This window comes from Entelurus aequoreus, linkage group LG03, assembly GCF_033978785.1.
Source record: "Entelurus aequoreus isolate RoL-2023_Sb linkage group LG03, RoL_Eaeq_v1.1, whole genome shotgun sequence".
NCBI classification, from domain to species: domain Eukaryota; kingdom Metazoa; phylum Chordata; class Actinopteri; order Syngnathiformes; family Syngnathidae; genus Entelurus; species Entelurus aequoreus.
The window spans coordinates 41,717,293-41,726,901 of NC_084733.1; the positions used below are offsets into that span (position 1 = coordinate 41,717,293).

The 9,609-nt window shown below is 38.7% G+C and overlaps 1 protein-coding gene across 4 annotated transcripts in view; it reads right to left on the reverse strand.

The window, feature by feature from the left end:
• gale (UDP-galactose-4-epimerase) overlaps positions 1-8,910 on the reverse strand; it is a 20,171-nt gene extending 11,261 nt beyond the window's left edge. Inside the window, exons 1-8 of one of the 4 annotated variants that reach the window (XM_062040505.1) lie at positions 8,766-8,910; positions 8,032-8,162; positions 7,838-7,950; positions 5,061-5,174; positions 4,684-4,860; positions 4,487-4,600; positions 1,711-1,777; positions 1,551-1,636 (exon numbers count right to left, since the gene is read on the reverse strand). In XM_062040505.1, the coding sequence (XP_061896489.1) occupies positions 1,551-1,636; positions 1,711-1,777; positions 4,487-4,600; positions 4,684-4,860; positions 5,061-5,174; positions 7,838-7,950; positions 8,032-8,152 (792 nt within the window). In that variant the 5' untranslated portion in view covers positions 8,153-8,162; positions 8,766-8,910. Of the gene's footprint in view, positions 1-1,550; positions 1,637-1,710; positions 1,778-4,486; positions 4,601-4,683; positions 4,861-5,060; positions 5,175-7,837; positions 8,163-8,765 lie in introns of all 4 variants that reach the window. The other 3 variants (XM_062040504.1, XM_062040503.1, XM_062040502.1) reach the window with 3 other exon arrangements.
• Positions 8,911-9,609: the final 699 nt, after the last annotated feature.

The following is a 9,609-nucleotide window of genomic DNA, read 5'->3' on the forward strand; positions in this document are numbered from 1 at the left end:
TACCGCCAGAGGGATCGAAAGTCACAGGCATTCAATGTTGGTTTTCGGCCTTTATCCAGAACCTGAACCTTTTGATGATATTACGGACCGTAGATGGTAAAATCCCTAAATTCCTTGCAATAGCTTGTTGAGAAAATGTTTTCTTAAACTGTTCGAAAATTTGCTCACGCATTTGTTCACAAAGTGGTGACCCTCGCACCATCCTTGTTTGTGAATGACTGAGCATTTAATGGAAGCTGCTTTTATACCCAAACATGGCACTCACCTGTTCCCAATTAGCATGTTCACCTGTGGGATGTTCCAAATAAGTGTTTGATGAGCATTCCTCAAGTTTCTCAGTCTTTTTTGCCACTTGTGCCAGCTTTTTGAAACATGTTGCAGGCATGAAATTCCAAATGAGCTAATATTTGCAAAAAATAACAAAGTTTACCAGTTCGAACATCAAACATTTTGTCTTTGCAGTCTAATGTAATATAGGTTTTGTATATACATATATACACTGTTGGCGTTAATGCACTTTTTGTGTCTTTTTACGCATTGAAATCAGAAAGGACGCACATTTTCGAAAAGTCCACGCGTCCCTGATGCAAAGTGTTCTGTGGTCTAACGAGTCCAAATTTCAAATTGTTTTTGGAAACTGTGAACGTCGTGTCCTCCGGAACAAATAGGAAAAGAAACAACCGGACTGTTCTAGGCGCAAAGTTCAAAAGTCAGCATCTGTGATGGTATGGGGGTGTATTAGTGCCCAAGGCATGGGTAACATACACATCTGTGAAGGCACCATTAATGCTGAAAGATACATACAGGTTTTGGAGCAACCTGTATGCTTGCCATCCAAGCAACGTTATCATGGACACCCCTGCTTGTTTCAGCAAGACAATGCCAAGCCACGTGTTACAACAGCGTGGCTTCATAGTAAAAGAGTGCGGGTACTAGACTGGCCTGCCTGTAGTCCAGACCTGTCTCCCACTAAAAATGTGTGGCGCATTACGAAGCCTAAAATATCATAACAGAGACCACGACTGTTGAACAACTCAAGCATGAATGGGAAAGAATTCCACCTGAAAAGCTTCAAAAATGGGTCTCCACAGTTCCCAAATGTTTATTGAGTGTTGTTAAAAAGGAAAGGCAATCTAACACAGTGGTAAAAATGGCCCTGTGCCAACTTTTTTGCAACGTGTTGCTGCCATTAAATTCTAAGTTAATGATTATTTTCAAAAAAAAATTAAGTTTCTCAGTTCGAACATTAAATATCTTGTCTTTGCAGTATATTCGATTGAATATAAGTTTGAAAGGGTTTGCAAATCATTGTATTCTGTTTTTATTTACAAACTACACAACATGCCAACTTCACTGGTTTTGTATATACATTACTGCCACCTACAGGATTGGAGTTCAAGATTTTTACCAGTTGAAATGTACAAAATTTGTAAAAAACAAACTATAAAACAAATATCCCCGTGTGTCAATCAAAATTGAAGCTTATCACCTTTGAAAACAACACAAGACAAATATTTCTTCTCATTAAATTACATTTTTCATTTGGTTACCTTGCATCCGCAGCTGTCCTTCAGCTTCTTCAGTGCTGCAATGTGTCCCTTTGCTAAATCCACTACATGAATATAATCTCTCACACCTTGCAGAAAAAGATATTAAAAATTAAAGATTTTCAGCAAAGCCAAAAATGCTTCCACCACTCACACCCTTTACCTGTCCCATCTAGTGTGTCATAGTCATTCCCAAATACACTGAGGAACTTTCTTCTCCCGACAGCAACCTATAAAAAAGAGATTTATCAAGAAAACTGTCATAAATGCTGTAATTGCAGCTACCTAAACAAAGAGGATGATTGTATGCAGTTTGATCAAGTAAAATTTAAGACAAACATTTTTAAGACCACAACAAAATTTTTTACACCCATTTCACAGCCATAATGACAAAAAAATACAAGTAAATCCCTGTACAGTTGTGCAGGTGTTTTGGCATTTTTGACTCGGGGTCATCTGTTCCCGCTTCATAAGAAGTTTATCGCCGAAGGATGCTACGCCGTCAATGCGGTGGATACACTTTTTATCAACCGTCAACTTCACCGCGACCCGCAAGCCACACCGTGGCTGTATTAACATCTGGAGCACGGTAAATTTTGTAATTTTCTCATAATGCTTCATTCCTTCTTTCTCTTTATTTTTCTCACTCTCACAATATGCCGGTGCATCATACAAACCCTGTTTCCATATGAGTTGGGAAATTGTGTTAGATGTAAATATAAACGGAATACAATGATTTGCAAATCCTTTTCAACCCATATTCAATTGAATGCACTACAAAGACCAGATATTTGATGTTCAAACTCATAAACTTTTTTTTTTTTTTGCAAATAATAATTAACTTAGAATTTCATGGCTGCAACACGTGCCAAAGTAGTTGGGAAAGGGCCTGTTCACCACTGTGTTACATGGCCTTTCCTTTTAACAACACTCAGTAAACGTTTGGGAACTGAGGAGACACATTTTTTAAGCTTATCAGGTGGAATTCTTTCCCATTCTTGCTTGATGTACAGCTTAAGTTGTTCAACAGTCCGGGGTCTCCGTTGTGGTATTTTAGGCTTCATAATGCGCCACACATTTCAATGGGAGACAGGTCTGGACTACAGGCAGGCCAGTCTAGTACCCGCACTCTTTTACTATGAAGCCACGTTGATGTAACACGTGGCTTGGCATTGTCTTGCTGAAATAAGTAGGGGCGTCCATGGTAACGTTGCTTGGATGGCAACATATGTTGCTCCAAAACCTGTATGTACCTTTTAGCATTAATGGCGCCTTCACAGATGTGTAAGTTACCCATGTCTTGGGCACTAAAACACCCCCATACCATCACAGATGCTGGCTTTTCAACTTTGCGCCTATAACAGTCCGGATGGTTCTTTTCCTCTTTGGTCCGGAGGACACGACGTCCACAGTTTCCAAAAACAATTTGAAATGTGGACTCGTCAGACCACAGAAAACTTTTCCACTTTGTATCAGTCCATCTTAGATGAGCTCAGGCCCAGCGAAGCTGACGGCGTTTCTGGGTGTTGTTGATAAACGGTTTTTGCCTTGCATAGTAGAGTTTTAACTTGCACTTACAGATGTAGCGACCAACTGTAGTTACTGACAGTGGGTTTCTGAAGTGTTCCTGAGCCCATGTGGTGATATCCTTTACACACTGATGTCGCTTGTTGACGCAGTACAGCCTGAAGGATCGAAAGTCACAGGCTTAGCTGCTTACGTGCAGTGATTTCTCCAGATTCTCTGAACCCTTTGCTGATATTACGGACTGTAGATGGTGAAATCCCTAAATTCCTTGCAATAGCTGGTTGAGAAAGATTTTTCTTAAACTGTTCAACAATTTGCTCACGCATTTGTTGACAAAGTGGTGACCCTCGCCCCATCCTTGTTTGTGAATGTGAGCATTTCATGGAATCTACTTTTATACCCAATCATGGCACCCACCTGTTCCCAATTAGCCTGCACACCTGTGGGATGTTCCAAATAAGTGTTTGATGAGCATTCCTTAACTTTATCAGTATTTATTGCCACCTTTCTCAACTTCTTTGTCACGTGTTGCTGGCATCAAATTCTAAAGTTAATGATTATTTGCAAAAAAAATTTTTTATCAGTTTGAACATCAAATATGTTGTCTTTGTAGCATATTCAACTGAATATGGGTAGAAAATGATTTGTAAATCATTGTATTCCGTTTATATTTACATCTAACACAATTTCCCAACTCATATGGAAACGGGGTTTGTAGTAACGCTCATGTAAACACCAACCGCTCTCTCTCTCTTTCAGAGAATCATAAAATATGTTTATCATTTTTATTTTCTATCTCACTTGTTTACGTCCTGTCGTGTGCCACCCCCCTCTTTTTTCTATCACATTTATGGTTTTTGTTTTTCCCTTTCTATTTTTCTACCGGTTATGTGTACCCTTGTCAGCATTTATCACAATTAATTTACACACACTCAGAATTCTCTACAACTATATACATGTCAACTATACACATCTACTCACTTTGCAGACATAAATACTGTATATGCATGATAGGCTCACATTTAGATACCGATATGCATTACTTACACATAATGTATACACATACATCCATACACTTAGTTACAGTCGAGTTTAGTATGTCCACTATACAGCTTGTCAAATGGAATGTGCGTGGTGTCGGGTCCACGGGGAAAAAATGGAAAAATTCTTAATCACCTGAAGAACATGCAAGCAGACATTGCTTTATTACAAGAGACTCGCCTCTCAAAGTCTGATACCTCAAAACTGCAATTGCCACAATACCCACACACATTCTTAGCTTCGCATCAAACAGCTCCAGCCGTAACAACACTCCCCCTATTCCCTCAATCACCATTGTTCATTGCCAAGACCAAAAATATTGAGCACAAAAAGGTTGGTGAGCACTGCGCTAAATCATTGTGTTTATGTACCTGGGCGACGTATGGCAGTAGGTTGTTGGGGATACCCTGAGGATCCTCTCCGATGAGGCCAGAAGAATGAGCACCAATGGGGTTAAAATATCGCAGCAACACTGCATTCCAGTCCTGATCACACAGCCAACAATAAAACACAGTCTACAGTATATCAGCATACATGTGTGAGCACTTCTCCTCTGACAGCTTGGTACCTTCTCGGCCTTACAGTGGTCCTTGATCATCTCCTCGATAAAGTACTTGGTCTTGCCATAGGGATTAGTGCAACCGCCTACGGGGTGCTGCTCGTCGATGGGCAGACGCTGGGGGTCTCCGTACACTGTGGCCGAGCTGCTGAAAACCAGATTGTGCACCCTGTGAGCCTGCATCACCTGCAGCACATGCAGTTGAACACAATCATGGCACAAAGAAAGTACTGCTGAGGCTGGGTTAGCATGCGGTTTATCAAGCTAGCAGAGAAGGGTGTGGTTGGCTGATTTAAACACACAACGCTAGATGAACAAACACAGATGCAGATTAGTAGAAACTGCAGTCGTGTCACAGTGCAGACTTTAGTGGGGTTGTAACTGACCTCTAGCAGATTCATGGAGGCAGTGAGGTTGACCCTGTAGTAGTGCAAAGGCTGCTGCACAGACTCTCCAACAGCCTTAAGGCCAGCAAAGTGCACCACGGCACTGAAAGAATGCTGCAAGTCACATTAGAAAGAGATGCTAAGAGGTGGGTGAAATAATGGTCAGGCCAGAGAATATAATAGGGGAAACGATACAAAGTGCTTTGATGTAAGCCTGGGCAATAGTCAATAAATTAATTAATCAAACAATAAATGAATATAAACACAACTTTTCTGTCATGGATAAATTGCTATGATGTATTGTGTTTGTTTTCTTTGTCTTTCGCTTTTATTATAGGTGCAAGAGGTTTCACTCTGTGTATCGCTCTCAGCACCTGAGCATGTTTATTCGATAGCAGATTAAAAAAACAGAGTGAATCCTCTTGTCAGTCATCCACAATCTTTGTCTCGGTGGGTGGAGGCAGGACCGCTAACTTACACACACAGAATACATGAAGAGAGCCTCGCTAGTCACTAGTGAGAAGCACCGGGAGTTAAAAAAAAATAGTTGGAAAAATATGATCGCCAAGTTAATTGTGCCAGTGTAGAAATATTATAGTTTTCAAGCGAGTGAACAAGATGAGTCCATCAACACGGACGAACGAGACAGTATGCCAAATTTGTTGGAAAGTCATAGCAAGAAAAAAAACTAAACTAAAACCATCCCTTTTTGGGGAAAAAATGCACTTCAATATATATTGAAATGCAATCTTTGCTAACATAGATTAAGAGTCAGTTTTAGTTTTATTGTTTGTTTACTTATTTAAGACAATCACAAGTTATTGAAGAACAAGCGGTAGAAAATGGATGGATGCATGGCCCCCAATTACATGGGTCAAAAACAAATGAAAAATAAATGTGTGCTTCAAAGAAATATTTTATTATTATTATTATTATTATAATATATTATGATCACATTAGTGCTTATTTTGGTCTCAAAATAATGTTGCCAATAATATAGTTTACCCGCAATAATTTGTCGGATAATATATCCTCCAATAAAATGTAAAAATCGGCTGAGTTACATCACAAATTCTCATTAAGTATCCAAATCACAGACATAACTGACCAATACAACAAAAGGAGGTCAAAATTACTTGGATTTTACTGACGTCACATCCGGCTCATGCCCCAACATAGCTGTTCTCAATTGGTACTAGGCACCATTTAGCCTTTCTCAAAGAAAAAATGCTCTATGATTGTGTTGTTTTTAGCTGTTGTTCAAATTGCAAAAAGGATAAACTTTTCTTCAAAGTTCCTCAAGAGGAAATCAAAAAAGGCAGAAGAGTGCAAGATTTTACGAAACAATGACAAACGCATGCGAAGGAGCAGAGTTGAAAAATGCATGAGTTTGCAGTGATCACTTCGTTAAAGGTTTGTTTGATACACTTTTAACGTTTATTATTTCCCATTTAAGTATTATCATGATATTATTTGTATTTCTTAAACACATTTTTGCTACTAGTGTTTTCGAAAAGCACCAACACGGCGAGTCCAAATAAAAGAAAGCAAATGTGAGCAAAACCTAAAAGTGTGAAGCTTTTACCAAAGGCAACAATCGTAAATGAAGCTTTCAGCACATACACGATGTTGACATCAGTAGTTATATTTTGATAAAGACAGAGAAATTATGTGTACTTGTTATTGGCGCGTACAACAACAGCGACAAACATGACTTATTTAGACGCAAAGTTAATTCATGAAATGCAACCTTACCAGAGCAAAAAAGATGCATGAATTTTTCGAAAGAGTCTTGATACCAATTTCCTTGACATAGCCACACACAAATAAGTTGTAGACCTCCATGCTTTTCCAAATTTTCATCTGTTTTGTCATGTAGAATGTCTGGAGTACAATAGTTTGATATGTCTGGGAACGCTACTGACGTATAATCTTTGATATCACTCGACAAATATTTTTATGATAAAGTATAGGGCTCTATTCCATGAGCATAGTTAGATTTTTTGCTCGTATCTGCTTTTTGAAGGAAGATTTAAGCCTCTTTTGTACTCTGATAGTTTGCGCACTGCTTGCTGTCAACAGCCATCTTGGCTTGGTTGATCACCACTGGTTTTCACTTGAGGGAAGAAGTCACGTGTCGGAATACAAGCAATATAAGTATTGGACAAGTAAAGTTAAAGTGAAAACGTTAAAGTACCAATGATTTTCTCACACACACACACACACACACACACACACACACACACACACACACACACACACACACACACACACACACACACACACACACACACACACACACACACACACACACACACACACAAGGTGTGGTGAAATTATCCTCCGCATTTGACCCATCGCCCTTGATCACCCCCTGGAAGGTGAGGGGAGCAGTGAGCAGCAGCGGTGGCTGCGCCAGCGATCCATTTTTGGTGATTTAACCCCCAATTCCAACCCTTGATGCTGAGTGTCAAGCAGGGAGGTAATGGGTCACATTTTTATAGTATTTGGTATGACTCAACCGGGGTTTGAACTCACGACCTACCGACCTCAGGGCGGACACTCTGTAACCACAAAGCCACTGAGATCTAGTAAGAACATTTCTCTCCACCCAAGTGCCTTATTTCTTTAAGTTTGTAATAAAATATAGCTCCTAAAATAAACAAAAGGACATCTGTCAGTCTAATGTATGGAATAAGTGTAATTTTATTTGATAATTTTCTTGTCTTTTTTCCATTACCAGTTAGGAGACAATTAGACAAACTGTATTCACTGACCTTTTTGAAAAGTGCATTCAAGCCAGCCTTGTCCAGAAGATCAAGTTCATGAAACTCAATCCTGGTGTCCAGAAGCTTCTCTATCCTACGTATACTCTCTGGCACATCCCCTTCTCCTCCATCGGAAACACACACACACACAGTTAGAAAATGTAAACATGTTGGCCATGAAAAACACATCTTTAGCAAATTACCTCGAACAGCATTGCTGAAATTATCAACCACAACGGGCGTGTAGCCTGCTTCAATCAGTTCCAGCACACAGTGGCTCCCGATGTAGCCTCCTCCACCTGTGACCAGCACCTTGTCTGCCATTGTCTTTTGCCTGCTTGCCAAATACAGCATAATTATTACCAACACCGTACATACTTATTAAGTTTTTGTACAATCCAAGTGACCTCAGAGTGCACTCTTAAACTGCTCCAGGATACCAGGATATTGCTTGAATTTCTAGTACAAGGTGTCTCTACAGACTTTGAGTGATGCAACGTGCCCATTGTAAAATATTAAGTTAATGGTTACAGTCAAAAGTCACAGTCATAGGAAGGGCATACACAAATTATTTGTGAAATATCCAACTATGGCTTGGTCAAAAGAAACAAGTTTAAACAATCTAAAAAAAAAAAAAAAAAAAAATGTTATATATATATATATATATATATATATATATATATATATATATATATATATATATATATATATATATATATATATATATATATACTTAATTTATTAGTTAAATTAAATTAATTTATGTTTAATATTTATGGTTTTGATTCATATCGTTTACAAGTAATAAAAACAACAAATTCTATGGCATTTCAACACGGAAAATATTTGAATAAACCTGTCATTTTTTGTGAATAATCCCCATAATGTCATCACTAAATTCGTCACTATGAGTGAGTGCATTTGTAAGTAAACTTACCAAATTTCGTTGCGAGTCTCTGAAATGAGGTGAAAGTTGTACGTGGGCAGAAATGAAGCTTTAAGTGGTCAGCTCATTCAACTAAAACACTACGCCCTTCTCCGTGACTTTACTTCCTGTTTGACGTGGACCGGTGTTATGTACATACATAAAACGCAGCTTCCTATATGGTTCATTTCAAAATAAAACACAATACTTTTTTATAATTTAAACTACGCAACATAACGTTGACTTAATATTAATATAAGATATAGAAATAAGGATTAATTTTAAAATGCGTGTATTTTGAATGACTTACACTATTTTGAATGTTTCAATTGCCGCAGCATATTTTGGAAAAAGTTTTATTTCGAAGGTTAATACAAAAACGCCGGAGGTACTGCGCGGTTCCTTCCCTCATCTTATCCATCAGAAAGCCTGCCACGTACCGCTGACGCACGTAATACGTAAAAACAGCCACGCCTCTGGCCATTCTCACACAGACATGACTTGTTAGCAGGCCTACCTGAGAGTGTGCCTACATAGAAGTCGTGGAGAGGGAAAAAGTGCCACGTTTCATGTTGTAAAAATACAGTTAAATATGTAGAACTAACACTGCGGCAATCTTGCGCAGATTCACACTATGGTATATGCATTGATTACCATTTACACCAACCATAAATGAACTGTATAGACCAGTGGTTCTCAACCTTTTTTCAGTGATGTACCCCCTGTGAACATTTTTTTAATTCAAGTACCCCCTAATCAGAGCAAAGCATTTTTTGTTGAAAAAAAGAGACAAAGAAGTAAAATACAGCACTATGTCATCAGTTTCTGATTTATTAAATTGTATAACAGTGCAAAA